Raw genomic sequence first — 18,606 nt, forward strand, 5'->3', positions numbered from 1 at the left:
TACCATGTGGAACCTTGTCAAATGCCTGACTAAAATCCATATAATCACATCCACTGCACTACCCTCATCTATATGCCTGGTCACCTCCTCAAAGAACTCTATCAGGCTTGATAGAGACGATCTGCCCTTCACAAAGCTATGCTGACTGTCCCTGATCAGACCATGATTCTCTAAATGCCCAGAGATCCTATCTCTTAAGAATCTTTTCCAACAGCTTTCCCACCAGAGATGTAAGGCTCACTGGTCTATAATTACCTAGACTATTCCTACTACCTTTTTTGAACAAGGGGACAACATTCGCTTCCCTCCAATCCTCCGGTACCATTCCCGTGGACAACGAGGACATAAAGATCCTAGCCAGAGGCTCAGCAATCTCTTCCCATGCCTCGTGGAGCAGCCTGGGGAATATTCTGTCAGGCCCCCGGGACTTATCCGTCCTAATGTATTTTAACAACTCCAACACCTCCTCTCCCTTAATATCAACATGCTCCAGAACATCAACCTCACTCATATTGTCCTCACCATCATCAAGTTCCCTCTCATTGGTGAATACCGAAAAGAAGTACTCATTGAGGACCTCGCTCACTTCAACAGCCTCCAGGCACATCTTCCCACCTTTATCTCTAATCCGTCCAACCTTCACTCCTGTCATCCTTTTTTTCTTAACATAATTGAAGAATGCCTTGGGATTTTCCTTTACCCTACTCGCCAAGGCCTTCTCATGCCCCCTTCTTGCTCTTCTCAGCCCCTTCTTAAGCTCCTTTCTTGCTTCCCTGTATTCTTCAATAGACCCATCTGATCCCTGCTTCCTAAACCTCACGTATGCTGCCTTCTTCCACCTGACTAGATTTTCCACCTCACTTGTCACCCATGGTTCCTTCACCCTACCATTCTTTATCTTCCTCACCGGGACAAATTTATCCCTAACATCCTGCAAGAGATCTCTAAACATCGACCACATGTCCATAGTAGATTTCCCTGCAAAAACATCATCCTAATTTACACCCGCAAGTTCTAGCCTTATAGCCTCATAACTTGCCCTTCACCAATTAAAAATTTTCCTGTCCTCTCTGATTCTATCCTTTTCCATGATAATGCTAAAGGCCAGGGAGCGGTGGTCACTATCCCCCAGATGCTCACCCACTGAGAGATCTGTGACCTGACCCGGTTCATTACCTAGTACTAGATCTAGTATGGCATTCCCCCTAGTCGGCCTGTTCACATACTGTGACAGGAATCCATCCTGGACACACTTAAACTCTGCCCCATCTAAACTCTTGGAATTAATCAGGTGCCAATCAATATTAGGGAAGCTAAAGTCACCCATGATAACAACCTTGTTATTTTTGCACCTTTCCAAAATCTGCCTCCCAATCTACTCCTCTGTATCTCTGCTACTATCAGGGGGCCTATAGAATACCCCCAATAGAGTAACTGCTCCCTTCCTGTTCCTGACTTCCACCCATATTGACTCAAAAGAGGATCCTGCTACATTACCCACCCTTTTTGTAGCTGTAATAGTATCCCTGACCAGTAATGCCACCCCTCCACTGCTTTTTCCGCCCTCTCTATCCTTTTTAAAGCACTGGAATATTGGAATATTCACAGGAATATTGAGAATCCATTCCTGCCCTGGTGCCAGCCAAGTCTCTGTAATGGCCACTACATCATAATTCCATGTGTGTAGCCTAGCTCTCAGTTCATCACCTTTGTTCCTGATGCTTCTTGCATTGAGGTACACACATTTCAGCCCTTCTTCCTTACTGTCTTTACACTGTTTGTTCTGCTTCTCTTTCCTCAAAGCCTCTCTATATGTTAGATCTGGCTTTACTCCATGCACTTCTTTCACTGCTCTATCGCTCTGGGTCCCATCCCCCTTGCAAATTAGTTTAAACCCTTCCGAACCATGCTAGCAAACCTACCTGCAAGAATAATGCTCCCCCTCGAGTTCAGGTGCAACCCATCCAATCTGTACAGGTCCCACCTTCCCCAGAAGAGATCCCAATGATCCAAAAATCCAAAACCCTGCTCCCTGCACCAACTCCTCAGCCACGCATTCAACTGCCATCTCCTCCAATTCTTACCATCACTGTCACGTAGCACTGGCAGCAATCCTGAGAACGCCACCCTTGAGGTCCTGTTCTTCAAACTTCTGCCTAGTTTCCGAAACTCACACTTGAGGACCTCATCCCTCTCCCTGCCTATGTCATTGGTCCCAACATGTATCACGACTTCTGGTTGCTTTCCCTCTTGTACCAGGATGTCATGCACCCGGTCAGAGACATCCCAGACCCTGGCACCCGGGAGGCAACAAACCATGTGGGTGTCCTTCTCATGTCCACAAAATTTCCTGTCTGCTCCCCTGACTATAGAGTCTCCAATGACGACAGCTCTCTTTTCTCCGTCCCACCCTTCTGCACCACCGGGTCAGACTCAGTGCCGGAGGCCCTGCCACCGTGGCTCACACCAGGTCGGTCGTCCCCGCCAACAGTATCCAGGACGGTAAACTTATTATTCAGGGGAATGGCTATAGGGGTGCTCTGCACTACCCGTCTGCTCACCTTTGCTTTCCCCCCTCTGACTGTCACCCAACGACCTGCTTCCGACAGCCTAGGTGTGACTACCTCCCTGTAGCTCTCATCTATGACTGCCTCATTGTGCCTTATGAGTCGAAGGTCATCCAGCTGCTGCTCCAGATTCCTTACGTGGTCTTCCAGATCGCCCAGCCGTATGCACTTCTGGCAGATGTGACTGCGGGAGAGGGGCGTTCCCCCAAGATTGCCACATCTCACATGAGAGGCACATCACCATCTCAGGAGGCATTGTAGAGACTAATTGCGAGCAAGCTTGTCCTCAGCTTCTTCTCGTCAAAGCCTTAAAGCTCCACTCACGCTCTGGCCGCTTTCCATTAGCCACTTCGCTTGAGCTATCCCTCTATTTATCTGTTTGAGCTTTTCAAAATGTTTGGTCACCTGACCTCGACTGCCCAATCAGCTGCTTTCTGCTGAGTCTGAGCTATTCAAATCTTGATTGTCTAATTAACGGCTTTCTGCTGATCTATTCAAATCTTGATTGACTTGATTGCACAGACCAACTGCCAAAACTGCCAGAATCTCTCGAGTCAAAGCCTCAAAGCTCCACTCCTTCACTGGCCGCTTTCCACAGTAAACTGAACAAACTTGATCTTGAATATTTTCAGCATTTATGGAAATGAATGAACATTCGACATTTCCGGCTGAGATGCTTCATCAGTCCTGATGAAGAGTCTCAGCCCAAAACGGCAACTGTTTATTCATTTCCATAAATGCTGCATGGCCTGAGTTTCACCAGCCTTTTGTGTGTTTTGCTCTGCATTTCCAGCACCTGCAGAATCTCTCGTGCTTTGAATATTTTCAGCATTTTTGTTTTTATATGTTAAACTTGTACTCGTAGTCACCGACTCTCATTTTAAATATTTCCTCCCATACATTCCGTGCTCCAAGTCCATCCACTGAGCTTTTCCAGTCCAACCACAAAACTGAGGTCTGTCCTGTTTGGCACCAACCCTGTAATCCATCCCTATACCTCTCAAAGTTTCCTTTCCCAAAACATCGGGCCTGGATCAGATACAATGATCCTGTGAGACTGAACAAAACTTACACAGGCAGCCTAATAGAAACATAGAAAATAGGTGCAGGAGTAGGCCATTCGGCCCTTCGAGCCTGCACCGCCATTTATTATGATCATGGCTGATCATCCAACTCAGAACCCCGCCCCAGCCTTCCCTCCATACCCCCTGACCCCCGTAGCCACAAGGGCCATATCTAACTCCCTCTTAAATATAGCCAATGAACTGGCCTCAACAGTTTCCTGTGGCAGAGAATTCCACAGATTCACCACTCTCTGTGTGAAGAAGTTTTTCCTAATCTCGGTCCTAAAAGGCTTCCCCTCTATCCTCAAACTGTGACCCCTCGTTCTGGACTTCCCCAACATCGGGAACAATCTTCCTGCATCTAGCCTGTCCAATCCCTTTAGGATCTTATACGTTTCAATCAGATCCCCCCTCAATCTTCAAAATTCCAACGAGTACAAGCCCAATTCATCCAGTCTTTCTTCATATGAAAGTCCTGCCATCCCAGGAATCAATCTGGTGAACCTTCTTTGTACTCCCTCTATGGCAAAGATGTCTTTCCTCAGATTAGGGGACCAAAACTGCACACAATACTCCAGGTGTGGTCTCACCAAGGCCTTGTGCAACTGCAGTAGTACCTCCCTGCTCCTGTACTCGAATCCTCTCGCTATAAATGCCAGCATACCATTCGCCTTTTTCACCGCCTGCTGTACCTGCATGCCCACTTTCAGTGACTGGTGTATAATGACACCCAGGTCTCGTTGCACCTCCCCTTTTCCTAATCGGCCACCATTCAGATAATAATCTGTTTTCCTATTTTTGCCACCAAAGTGGATAACTTCACACTTATCCACATTAAATTGCATCTGCCATGAATTTGCCCACTCACCCAACCTATCCAAGTCACCCTGCATCCTCTTAGCATCCTCCTCACTGCTAACACTGCCACCCAGCTTCGTGTCATCCGCAAACTTGGAGATGCTGCATTTAATTCCCTCATCCAAGTCATTAATATATATTGTAAACAACTGGGGTCCCAGCACTGAGCCTTGCGGTACCCCACTAATCACCGCCTGCCATTCTAAAAAGGTCCCGTTTATTCCCACTCTTTGCTTCCTGTCTGCTAACCAATTCTCCACCCACACCAATACCTTACCCCCAATACCGTGTGCTTTAAGTTTGCACACTAATCTCCTGTGTGGGACCTTGTCAAAAGCCTTTTGAAAATCCAAATATACCACATCCACTGGTTCTCCCCATCCACTCTACTAGTTACATCCTCAAAAAATTCTATGAGATCCGTCAGACATGATTTTCCTTTCACAAATCCATGCTGACTTTGTCCGATCATTTCACCGCTTTCCAAATGTGCTGTTATCACATCCTTGCTAACTGACTCCAGCAGTTTCCCCACCACCAACGTTAGGCTAACCGGTCTATAATTCCCCGGTTTCACTCTCCCTCCTTTTTTAAAAAGTGGGGTTACATTAGCCACCCTCCAATCCTCAGGAACTAGTCCAGAATCTAATGAGTTTTGAAAAATTATCACTAATGCATCCACTATTTCTTGGGCTACTTCTTTAAGCACTCTAGGATGCAGACCATCTGGCCCTGGGGATTTATCTGCCTTCAATCCCTTCAATTTACCTAACACCACTTCCCTACTAACACGTATTTCGCTCAGTTCCTCCATCTCACTGGACCCTCTGTCCCTTACTATTTCTGGAAGATTATTTATGTCCTCCTTAGTGAAGACAGAACCAAAGTAATTATTGAATTGGTCTGCTATGTCCTTGCTCCCCATAATCAATTCACCTGTTTCTGTCTGCAGGGGACCTACATTTGTCTTTACCAGTCTTTTCCTTTTTACATATCTATAAAAGCTTTTACAGTCCATTTTTATGTTCCCTGCCAGTTTTCTCTCATAATCTTTTTTCCCCTTCCTAATTAAGCCCTTTGTCCTCCTCTGCTGAACTCTGAATTTCTCCCTCAGGTGAGCCACTTTCTCTGGCTAATTTGTATGCTACTTCTTTGGAATTGATACTATCCCTAATTTCTCTTGTCAGCCACGGGTGCACTACCTTCCTTGATTTATTCTTTTGCCAAACTGGGATGAACAATTGTTGTAGTTCATCCATGCAACCTTTAAATGCTTGCCATTGCATATCCACCGTCAATCCTTTAAGTGTCATTTGCCAGTCTATCTTATCTTAATAGGCCAAGACCTTATTTTGTCGAGTGCAGTGGAATGACAGGAGATTTGCTGGAGTTATACAAAATTATGAGGGGTCTAGATAAGGTAAATGCAAGCAGGCTTTTTCGTTGAGGTTGGGTCGAACGATCTGCCAGCACAAGTTGTGAGTTGGATTTCAGCAATTAAATGAAATTTGGATTGGTACGTGGATGGGAAGGTTTGGAGTACTATGATCCGGGAGCAGATAGATACTACTAGCCAGAATAGCAGTTCGGCATGGAATAGGTGGGCTAAAGGTGAGGTTTCTGTGCTGTAGTGCTCTGTCATTGACTAATAACTTACCACCTGTGTTTTGCTTCCTTTAATCACTTGGAGACAATGCTCAATTTACCTGCTGCCCTTTATGGTTTGTTTCCTTGTCTCCCTGCTTGACCCATTCAACAGTCTTTCAAATAATCATCCCCGTGTTTACCTATTTTCCAGTGCACCTTGGGAACCAATCCTATTAGTGTCGCTGCTCCTGCCCTGGATGACGACATCTTTGTGTTGGACATGGCCACATCGGCTGCAGCGTTGGGAAAGGTACAGCTAAAGTTTATTGTCTATTATAGGTGTAATCAGAATAAACATTCCAAATATGTCCTCAGCAGCATCGCATATGACAACATAACATCCTAACTTCTATACTCAGTATCCTAATCAAAGCTAACTTGCCAGAACCCTACTTCACCACCCTGTCGATACCTGTGACACCACTTTCAGAGAACTATGTACTCATCCCTGTTCTATAACACTCCCCAGAGCCCTGCTGTCCACTGTGAAACACCTACCCTCTGTTGTTGAACATGTGGCGCGTGGCCAAGTGGTTAGGGCGTTGGGCTCACGATCTGAAGGTTGTGGGTTCGAGTCTTGCCCAAGGCAGCGTGTTGTGTCTTTGAGCAAGGCACTTAACCACACACTTCTCCAGTCCACCCAGCTGAAAATGGGTACTGGCAAATGCTGGGGGTTAACCTTGCAATAGACTGGCATCCTATCCGGAATGGGGGTGCGAGTCTCGTACTCTCAGTCGCTTCATGCCACAGAAACCAGCATAAGCACCGGCCTGATGGGCCACAAAGGCTTGGGACAAACTTTGACTGTGTAGAACACACCCCAGAACCCTGCCATTCACTGTGAAACACCTATCCTCTACTGTAGAACACACCCCAAAGCCCTGCCATTCACTGTGAAACACCTACCCTCTATTGTCGAACACACTCCAGAGCCCTGCTGTTCACTGTGAAACACCTATCCACTCTCTGTTTGACAACTTTTCCCAGGGCACTAGCGTTCACTGTGAAACTCCGGTGCTATGTTCAACAACACTGCCAAGAGCCCCGTCTCACCAGTAAATTTCTAACCTCTGTGCTGCAAGACTCAACAGGACCCTGCAGTTCACTGCGAAACTCTTACATTCTGTTTGACAACAATCCCCAGAACCCTACCACTCCATGTGCAATCCCTACCTCTGTTCAGCAACACTTCCCAGAGCCCTACCATTCACTGTGAAACTCCTAACCTCTGTTCAACAATACTCTCCAGTATGCTGCCTTTCACGGAGAAACCCCTTCCAGGTTTGACAATACTCCCCAGGGCCTTACCGTTCACTGTGTAACTCCGACCCTCTGTTTGACAACTTTCCCCAGGGTCCTAGCATTCATTGTGAAACTCCTATTCTCTGCTCCACAACATTCCCCCAGGCCAAGGTGTTCACTGTGAAACTCCTAACCTCTGTTCGACGATATTCCCCAGAGCCCTGCCATTCAATGTGAAACTCCTAAGCTCTATTCAACAACACAGTCCAGAACCCTACTGTTCACCGGGAAACTTCTACGCTCAGTTCAACATCATTCCCCAGGGCCCTAGCGTTCACTATGAAACTCCAGTGCTGTGTTCAACAACATTGCCAAGAACCCCTACTTGCTCTGTGAAATTCCTTTCCTCTCTTCTGCAACAGTCCCCAGAGCCCTGCTGTTCACTGTGCAACTCCTGCCCTCTGTTCTACAACACTCGCCAGAACCCCAATGTTCTCTGTACAACTCCGACCCTTAGTGGTGGTCGTAAACCAACTGGTGGCCTCCATGTTGTGGTACTGGATGGTCATCCTGGCCCCACCTGCCCCCTTTGTCGCAAGAGTGCAGATGAAGTTAGTGGACTTGTTCTGGTGTAACAGGAAGCACTGGGTCTCCGCATCGGCGTTGAGTCTCCCAATGGAAGAGGGCGGACTAGCACTGCTGTGTCCGTACACGGCTGGCAGCTCTCCACCTCAGGATCCTGCAGAGATTCCTGTATGCCAAGCACCCTCCCAGGTGGCAGGTAATGGAGATGTATTTTCTACAAAGGGGCTGTTGTCTTTACGAAAAGATGCGGCTATTACCAGTGGGCATCAGCTGTCCTGCTTTGCAGAGTCTACCCGGCTTCTATCAGGACCTACTGAGAATCTGGAACGTGGTTGCGTCAGGCCAGGAATCCCCTCCTCTGGCAGAGGGCGGAGTCCTGGGCGACCCCTGCCCGACCTCAGTGGATGTCGTTGCTGCTCAGGTTTGTGGAATGACTCCGGCTAGGCTCACCTCTGCATCGCCGCAGTGGCTTGTTGGGGCCAGGCCCCACAATCTTATCCGAGAGCCGAGCCCACACAATTTGAGCCATCTCTCATCGACTCCCACAATTCCATTCAGGGATGCAAGTAGCAGGTACCTGTATGGGCTACTGTTCCACATCCTCCATTTCCCAGCCTTTGTTCACCATCCCGACACGCCACGGCAGACTGTCTTTCCACCTGAGGGTGAGGGGGTGCTCAGTGGAAGTCCCTTCACGAGGGAGTTCTTCCCATGCACCTTGGGGATCTGGGGTGGAGGCTGCTGCGTAGAGCGGTGCCCTGCAATAAGTTCTTTAGCTTGTACGCGTCCTCCAGCCGCATGTCGCTTCTGCGGGCTGGAAGAGACCGTGTAACACACATACATGGAGTGTGCGAGGCTGCAGCCCCTTTTTGCATATCTGCGTGGGCACCTTCTGGTTACATTTTAGCCCCACCCTATTTATATACGGTCATCCAGTAAGGAGGGGGGCCATGGAGGGATGAGGATGTCCTTGTCAATTTGCACGTGGGGCTGGTAAAAACAGCTATCCATGGGTTCTGGAAATGGGTGGCAGAGTGATCCGCCTCGGCAGACTGCCTGGCTATGTTTAGGGGGTCTGTCTGTGACCAGGTAACCATTGAGAGAGAACATGCGTTGTCCATGGCGACCATAGAGGCATTACGGGATCATTGGGCTCCACGGGGGATTAGCACCATCATTGACAGAGATGGAAACAGTGTAGTTTAATTTTGTTTGTCTAGTAGTTGTGTAGTAATTGTGCTAGTCACTGGTTTGTATATATTTTAGCACTGAATTTGTAATAAAGATATTTTGTAAAACAAATGTTATCAGTTTGATAACATTCCCCAGGGCCCTAGCATTTACTGTGCAACTCCCACCCGCTGTGCTGCAACACTCCCCAGAGCCCTACCATCCACTGTGAAACTTAACCTCTGTTTAACAACACTCCCCAGAGCCCTACCATCCACTGTGAAACTTGTATCCTCTGACAATACTACCAAGGCCTTTGCCTTTCACGATGAAACTTGTACCAAGTTCAACACTCCCCAACCCTCTGTTTGGCAGCATTCTCCAGGGCCCCGCTATTCACTGTGAAATGCCTAGTCTCTGTTCAACAACACTCCCCAGCGCCCTGCTGTTCCATGTGAAACTCCTATACTGTACTCTGTTCCACAACACTCACCTGAACCCTGCCCTTCACTCTGAAACTCCTATCGTCTGTTCCACAACACACTCTAGAGCCCTAGCTTTCATTGTGAAACTCCTAACCTCTGTTCTTCATCACACACCAGGGCCCTACCTTTCACTGTGAAACTCCTACCACCTTTTCAACAGCACTCCCCAGAGCCCTGCCATTCAATGCAAAACTCCTAACCTGTGCTGTAAAACTTTCCAAGGACTAGTTGTTCATTCTGTAACTGCTCCCCTTTGATTGAACACACTACCCAGGGACCTACCATTCACTGTGAAACCCCTATCCTCTGTTCTATCTCACACACCAGGGCCCTGCCGTTCACTGTGAAACTCCATCCTCTGTTTGACAACACTCTGCAGACCTGTACTGTTCACTGTGAAACTCCTCCCTTCTGTTCGACAACTCTTCCCAGAGCCCTACCGTTCACTGTGAAATGCCTACAGTTATTTGTCTTCCCACATGCAACACCTCGTACTTAACAGAGTTAAACTCCATTTGTCATTCCTCAGTCCACTTACCCCCCTTTGTAACCTGATAAACATTTTCACTGTTTACAACACCGCTTATTTCAGTGTCATCTGCAAACTTACTAACCATTCCTTGAACATTCTCATCCAAATTGTTGACAAACAAAAATGGGTTCAGCACCTATCATGTAAGGAGAGGAGAAGATGGCGGCGCGACGCAGCTCGCAGCGGCCATTCCAGTGGTGATGTCTGTTATTTGTCAGGTAGGGTGCCGTGCACAATCCTACTTTGATGGAGACGGACGTGAGAGCACGGAGGAACATCTGGTGAAACTTCTGAAATGCCTGCTTCGCTGCTACTGCTGCTGTGTGAAGAGGAAGGCCCCGAGTCCTTGGCTTTGCTTGTTGCTCGGTGGCCGGGGCGGGGTTGAAGCACTCGGCAGAGGATGGTGCTCGGTGTCGAAGGGCTGGTCGGAGGCTCAAAGTTTTCGGACGGACTCAGAGTCTGCTGCGGTCAGGTGCTTCCAATGGTGCTGCATCGGCAAGTTTGCGGCGCTTGGAGGTTCATGGCAGGGAGAGTTTCTCCCTTCTACCGTCTGCATGAGATGATGAGGGTATCGGGACTTTGAGACTTTTTTTTACCGTGCCCATAGTCTGCTCTTTATCAAATTACGGTATTGCTTTGCACTGTTGTAACTATATGTTATAGTTATGTGGTTTTGTCAGTTTTATTCTTGGTTTGTCCTGTGTTTCTTGTGATATCACTCTGGAGGAACGTTGTATCATTTTTTAATGCATGCATTTCTAAATGACAATAAACGAGGACTGAGTGTCCTCATAATCTAATCTAATCTAATCCCTGAAGCATACCATTTGCCATGGGCTTGCAGTCTGAAAAACAACCTCCCACTATTACCCTCTGTTTCCTACCATCAAGCCAATTTTGTACCCAAGTGGCCAGCTCTTCCTGATCCAATGCGTTCTTACCTTCCAGAGCAGCCTACCATGTGGAACCTTATCAAGACTTTGTATACCAACCTCCTCTCATCAACCTTCTTATCTATCTCTTCAAAAAATTCATGACTCATGGTCTCCACATACAAACTTGTACTGACAATCTGTAATGAACCATCTTTCTAAATCAGATAGAACTTCAACACCGACGTGGAGAGATAGTTCCTGAAGGATGGGGCTGTGACGCCAACGGCAAAAACACCACAGATCCAGCAAGTATCCTGCATGGAGGGTGTCTGTTGCCTCTGGGAGGAAGTGAAGCTACAAGTAAGAATGACATTTATGAACACCTCTGTACCAGGTTATTGTGAATTAGGAAACTTCGTTAGCAACTGTATCTCATCGCAACCAGAGAGATTCCAACACACATTTCAATCTGAGTGTGGAATCAAGTTTCCAATTAATGATTTCAGGTGATTAAAATCTCCATTTGTCAAAGACTACTCTCCCCACTTTCAACAGCATTAACAATTTTTATATCATTTCTGTTACCTTCAACTCAATAGTTGGTGTTTCAGCTCTGTCCCCTGCTGTACATTAGTGCAGGTTTCCAAACAACACAACACCATCACCCTCTACCTCCTACTAACAACCCAATTTTGTATTTGGTTTGCCACATTGTCTTACATCCCAAGGTCTGTAACTTTTTGGATCAGTCCTCCACATGTGTTTGACCTTGTTAATGGTTTCACTGAAATCCATGTCAACTTTGTCAATCCCACTCCTCATTAATTCTTTTTGTTCCCTCTTTAAGATGTTCAGCCAAATTAATCAAACCAGATCTCCCACAAATCAACGTTCCTACTGCTGAAGTTAGACTCACAGGCCTGTTGCCTTTCTTGAACAGAGGTACCACATTCTCCAGTCATCTAGCACCTTGGCTGCAGGCATCAAAAACATTAAAAATCTCTGTCAGGGGCCCAGCATTTCCTCTCTTGCCTCCCGGCCTTGGTTACATCTCCACATCCTGGGAAATTTATCCACCTTGAAACCTGACATCAAATATCTCATTTTAAACGTAATACCCCCACCGCCAACCAAATCTCCCAGACACAATGACCTGCCCTCGAATTCATGTCCTCACTAAACAAGTGACACCGGAAGTGATCCAGAGATTACTGAGATCTCACTATCATGGAACGTCAGAAGTGCTCGCCTGATGACAGAGATCCTACTCTTTAACCTGCTTCTCAGCTCAACTTTTATATTGCAGAACCTCTTTGATCTTGTGCCTGGACTGTGCACCCATGGGTAGTTGTGGAGGCAGCTGTGATAGAGGCCTTCAAGAGGCTCAGGAATGTGAGGAAAATGGAAGGATATGGATATTGTGTATGCAGAAGTAATTAGTTGAGTTAGCATTTGATTACTAATTTAATTAGTTTAGCACAACACTGTGGGTTGAAAGGCCTATTCCTGTACTGTACTGTTCTGATTTGTTATTATCTATGTCAATAGCACCAAGGATTTTGTGCACTTTACCTGACCCCTTTAGAATCCCCTGAAATCACTCTGGCACCAGGGAGACCAAACATCTGGATTCATATTGACAGCCATAAAAACCAGTTTGTACCCCTCCACATTAGTTGCATTATCCTCACTGTCAGGTCCGTGTCCCTCACTGTTGGTTCCGGGTCGCTTACTGTCGGCTCCATTATCCTCACCGTCAGGTCGATGTTCCTCACTGTCAGGTCCAGTCCATCACTGTCTGTTCCGTACCCTTCGCCATCTCCCCCCACAATCAGTGACCAGGTCTCTAGAGGGACCCCGAGGTACATTCACCCCTTATAATCCCTGACATTGGCTCTGCATGTACCCCACGGTATATGCACTCCACTGTCGGTAACAATGGCTCGAGAAGAAAATCTTAGGAACACTCAGCACTCACTGTCAGTGACCAGAGTTCTGGGGTGCCCCCGAGGCACATTCGCCTCCACTGACAATGACCAGAATTTGAGAGGAACCCCCAGGGTACATTCTCCCCCACTGTCGGAGACCATGCCTCTGGAGAGACCCCACGGTACATTCATCCCCCCAGTCAGTGACCATGGCTCCAGAGGAGCCCTCGAGATAGTCCCTGACCATGGCTCTGCAGGTACCCCACCTTACTCCCATTGTCAGTAGCAATGGCTCTAGACGGACCCCATTCTCACCCACTGTCAGTGACCATGGATCTGGGGAGACCCCGAGGTACATTCTCCTCCACTGTCATAGTCACAGGCTCTGGAGGGACCCTGAGGTACACTCACCCCTCGCTGTCAGTGACTGTGGGTCTGGAGGGACCCCGAGGTACACTCGCCCCTTGCCGTCAGTGACCGTGGGTCAGGAGGGACTCCTCAGGTATATTCACCCCCACAGTCAGTGATGATAGCTCTAGATGGTCGCTGGTCGTCCCACGAAACATTCTCCACCACAGTCAGTGACCCTGGGTCTAGAGGGACCCCTGAAGTACATTCTCCTCCCTAGGTGTCAGACCAGACAGACCAGTGCTTCGGTGTCAGACCAGATACTCATGATCCAAGTGTGTCCAGGCGCTGCATTAGATAACCATGTGCCATGTTCCAGGTGGGTACAAGGGCTATGGACTCAGTCTGATGGTGGAGGTGTTCTGTGGAATTCTAGCGGGAGCTCATTACAGTAACAACATCCGCCACTGGAAGGAGATGGACGCGGTGGCGGACTTGGTAAGTTCACTCAGACACGAGGAAATCTGCAGATGCTGGAAACTCAAGCAACACACATAAAAGTTGCTGGTGAATGCAGCAGGCCAGGCAGCATCTCTAGGAAGAGGTACAGTCGACGTTTCGGGCCGAGACCCTTCGTCAGGACTAACTGAAGGAAGAGGCCTCTTCCTATAGATGCTGCCTAGCCTGCTGCGTTCACCAGCATTTTGTGTGTGTTGCTTTGTAAGTTCACTGTCTGTTGCTATGAGTGCATTCGCACCCATCGGTGCTTTCTCTTCACCATGAGCGTACTCACTGATTGTACACCGTTCCTCTATGATACCATTTGTCATATCTGACTTTCTCAAATGATCCCGCTCTGCATCACCATAGAGCGTAGCACTCTAACTTTCACCCTCTTCGCTATCATTGCTCCCTGTAGAAACACATATACCCCGTCTCCCCTGCACCATCTGCACCCCATCTCCCTCTTCCCTGCACTGTCTGTACCCCATCTCCCTCTGCACCATCTGTACCCCTCACCCTCTGTACCCCCCTCCCCTGCACCATCTGCACCCCATCTCCTTTACTTCCTCTTCCTCGCCCTCCCCACCCTCTTTCCCTCTGCAACATCTGTACTCCCTTGCCCTCGGCACTCTCTAACCCCTCTCCCCCATGAACCCTCTGTACCCCCTCTCCCCATTCACCCTCTGTACTTCCTCTCCCCATTCATCCACTGTACCCCCTCTCTCCATTCACCCTATCCCCATTCACACTGTGTACCCCCATCTCCCATTCACCCTCTGTACCCCCTCTCCCCATTCACCCTCTGTACTTCCTCTCCCCCATTCATCCACTGTACCCCCTCTCTCCATTCACCCTATCCCCATTCACACTCTGTACCCCCTCTCTCCCATTCACCCTCTGTACCCCTCTCCCCATTCACCCTCTGTACCCCCTCTCCCCATTCACCCTCTGTACCCCCTCTCCCACATTCACCCTCTGTACCCCCTCTCTTCCATTCACCCTCTGTAACCCCTCTCCCCCATGAACCCTCTGTACCCCCTCTCCCCATTCACCCTCTGTACTTCCTCTCCCCATTCATCCACTGTACCCCCTCTCTCCATTCACCCTATCCCCATTCACACTCTGTACCCCCTCTCTCCCATTCACCCTCTGTACCCCTCTCCCCATTCACCCTCTGTACCCCCTCTCCCACATTCACCCTCTGTACCCCCTCTGCCCCATTCACCCTCTGTACCCCCTCTCTTCCATTCACCCTCTGTAACCCCTCTCCTCCATTCACCCTCTGTACCCCCTCTCCCCATTCACACTCTGTACCCTCTCCCCCACTCACCCTCTGTCTCCTCTCCCCCACTCACCCTCTATAGCCCCTCTCCCCATTCACCCTCTGAAGCCCCTCTCCCCATTCACCCTCTGAAGCCCCTCTCCCCATTCACCCTCTGTACCCCCTCACCCCATTCACACTCTGTACCCCCTCTCCCCATTCACCCTCTGTACCCCCTCTGCCCCATTCACCTTCTGTACCCTGTCTCCCCATTCACACTCTGTACTTCCTTTCCCCCATTCACACTCTGTACCCCCTCTCTCCCATTCACCCTCTGTACCCCATCTCCCCCATTCACACACTGTACCCTCTCCCCCATTCACCCTGTCCCCTCTCCCCCACTCACCCTCTGTCCCCTCTCCCCCACTCACCCTCTATAGCCCCTCTCCCCTTTCACCCTCTGTAGCCCCTCTCCCCCATTCACCCTCTGTACCCTCTCTCCCATTCACCCTCTGTACCCTCTCTCCCATTCACCCTCTGTACCTCCTCTCCCCATTCACCCTCTGTACCCCCTCTCCCCATTCAACCTCTGTAGCCCCTCTCCCCATTCACACTCTGTACTTCCTCTCCCCCATTCACACTCTGTACCCCCTCTCCCCATTCACCCTAACCCCATTCACACTCTGTACCCCCTCTCCCCATTCACCCTCTGTACCCCCTCTCCCCATTCACACTCTGTACTTCCTCTCCCCCATTCACACTCTGTACCCCCTCTCCCCATTCACCCTAACCCCATTCACACTCTGTACCCCCTCTCCCCATTCACCCTCTGTACCCCCTCTCCCCATTCACCCTCTGTACCCCATCTCCCCCCATTCACCCTCTGTCCCCTCTCCGGCACTCACCCTCTGTCCCCTCTCCGGCACTCACCCTCTGTCCCCTCTCCCCCACTCACCCTCTGTCCCCTCTCCCCCACTCACCCTCTGTCCCCTCTCCCCCACTCACCCTCTATAGCCCCTCTCCCCACTCACCCTCTGTAGCCCCTCTCCCCCACTCACCCTCTGCAGCCCCTCTCCCCCACTCACCCTCTGCAGTCCCTCTCCCGCATTCACCCTCTGTAGCCCCTCTCCCGCATTCACCCTCTGTACCCTCTCCCCCATTCACACTCTGTACCCCCTCTCCCCCATTCACCCTCTGTACCCTCTCCCCCATTCACACTCTGTACCCCTGCTCCCCATTCACCTTCTGTACCCCCTCTCCCCATTCACCCTCTGTACCCCCTCTCCCCCCAGTCACCCTCTGTACCCCCTCTCCCCCATTCATCCTCTGTACCCCATCTCCCCCATTCACACACTGTACCCTCTCCCCAATCACCCTCTGTCCCCTCTTCCCCACTCACCCTCTGTACCCTCTCTCCCCCATTCACCCTCTATACCCCCTCTCCCCCATTCACACTCTGAACCCTCTCCCCATTCACACTCTGTCCCCTCTCCCCCACTCACACTCTGTCCCCTCTCCCCCACTCACCCTCTGTCCCCTCTCCCCCACTCACCCTCTATAGCCCCTCTCCCCACTCACCCTCTGTAGCCCCTCTCCCCCACTCACCCTCTGCAGCCCCTCTCCCCCACTCACCCTCTGCAGTCCCTCTCCCGCATTCACCCTCTGTAGCCCCTCTCCCGCATTCACCCTCTGTACCCTCTCCCCCATTCACACTCTGTACCCCCTCTCCCCCATTCACCCTCTGTACCCTCTCCCCCATTCACACTCTGTACCCCTGCTCCCCATTCCTCCCCCCAGTCACCCTCTGTACCCCCTCTCCCCCATCTCCCCCATTCACACACTGTACCCTCTCCCCAATCACCCTCTGTCCCCTCTTCCCCACTGTACCCTCTCTCCCCCAACCCTCTATACCCCCTCTCCCCCATTCACACTCTGAACCCTCTCCCCATTCACACTCTGTCCCCTCTCCCCCACTCACACTCTGTCCCCTCTCCCCCACTCACCCTCTGTCCCCTCTCCCCCACTCACCCTCTATAGCCCCTTTCCCCATTCACCCTCTGTAGCCCCTCTCCCCATTCACCCTCTGTACCCTCTCCCCATTCACACTCTGTACCCTCTCCCCATTCACACTCTGTACCCCCCTCCCCATTCACACTCTGTACCCCCTCTCCCCCACTCACCCTCTGTCCCCTCTCCCCCACTCACCCTCTGTCCCCTCTCCCCATTCACCCTCTGTCCCCTCTCCCCCATTCATCCTCTGTCCCCTCTCCGGCACTCACCCTCTGTCCCCTCTCCCCCACTCACCCTCTGTCCCCTCTCCCCCACTCACCCTCTGTCCCCTCTCCCCCACTCACCCTCTGTAGCCCCTCTCCCGCATTCACCCTCTGTACCCCCTCTCCCCATTCACCCTCTATACCCCCTCTCTCCCATTCAACCTCTGTACCCCCTCTCCCCATTCACCCTCTGTACCCCACTCCCACATTCACCCTCTTTAACCTCTCTCCCCATTCACCCTCTGTACCCCCTCTCCGCAGTCACCCTCAGTACCCCCTCTCCGCATTCACCCTCTGTACCCCCTCTCCCCATTCACCCTCTGTACCCCCTCCCCATTCACCTTCTGTATCCCCCATTCACCTTCTGTACTCCCCTCCCCATTCACCCTCTGTAACTCCCTCTCCCCATTCACACTGCACCCCCTCACCCCATTCACCCTCTGTACCCCCTCTCCCCATTCACCCTCTGTAACCCCCTCTCCCCATTCACTCTCTGTACCCCCTCTCCCCATTCACCCTCTGTATCCCCCCTCCCCCATTCTCCCTCAGTAACCCCCTCTCCCCCATTCTCCCTCAGTAACCCCCTCTCCCCATTCATCCCTCTGTAACCCCTTCTCCCCCATTCACCTTCTGTACCCCCTCTCTCCATTCACCTTCTGTACCCCCTCTCTCCATTCACCTTCTGTACCCCCTCTCCCCATTCACCCTCTGTACCCCCTCTCACCACATTCACCTTTTGTACCCCACTCCCCCATTCACCGTCTGTACCCCCTCCCCATTCACCCTCTGTACCCCCTCCCCATTCACCCTCTGTACCCCCTCTGCATACACTTTCTTACCCCCCATTCACCTTCTGTAGCCCCCTCCCTCATTCACCCTCTGTACCCCTCTCCCCGTTCACCCTCTATACCCCTCTCCCCGTTCACCCTCTGTACCCCCTCTCCCCATTCACCCTCTGTACCCCACTCCCACATTAACCCTCTTTAACCTCTCTCCCCATTCACCCTCTGTACCCCCTCCGCATACACTTTCTTACCCCCCATTCACCTTGTGTAGCCCCCTCCCCCATTCACCCTCTCTACCTCCTCTCCGCATTCACCCTCTGTACCCCTTCCCCATTCACCCTCTGTACCCCCTCTCCCCATTCACCCTTTGTACCCCCTCCCCATTCATCTTCTGTACTCCCCTCCCCATTCACTCTCTGTAACTCCCTCTCCCCATTCACACTGCACCCCCTCTCCCCATTCACCCTCTGTACCCCCTCTCC

The 18,606-nt window shown here is 50.5% G+C and overlaps 1 protein-coding gene across 1 annotated transcript in view; it reads left to right on the plus strand.

The window, feature by feature from the left end:
• The window catches only part of LOC134341265 (ureidoglycolate dehydrogenase (NAD(+))-like), a 74,216-nt gene extending 58,029 nt beyond the window's left edge, over nt 1-16,187 (plus strand). The window contains exons 6-9 of the mRNA XM_063039127.1: nt 6,288-6,386; nt 11,250-11,385; nt 13,681-13,799; nt 16,161-16,187. Of these exons, the coding sequence (XP_062895197.1) occupies nt 6,288-6,386; nt 11,250-11,385; nt 13,681-13,799; nt 16,161-16,187 (381 nt within the window). The remainder of the gene's footprint in view (nt 1-6,287; nt 6,387-11,249; nt 11,386-13,680; nt 13,800-16,160) is intronic.
• Nucleotides 16,188-18,606: the final 2,419 nt, after the last annotated feature.

Source organism: Mobula hypostoma (genome assembly GCF_963921235.1).
Source record: "Mobula hypostoma chromosome 11 unlocalized genomic scaffold, sMobHyp1.1 SUPER_11_unloc_3, whole genome shotgun sequence".
Taxonomy (NCBI): domain Eukaryota; kingdom Metazoa; phylum Chordata; class Chondrichthyes; order Myliobatiformes; family Myliobatidae; genus Mobula; species Mobula hypostoma.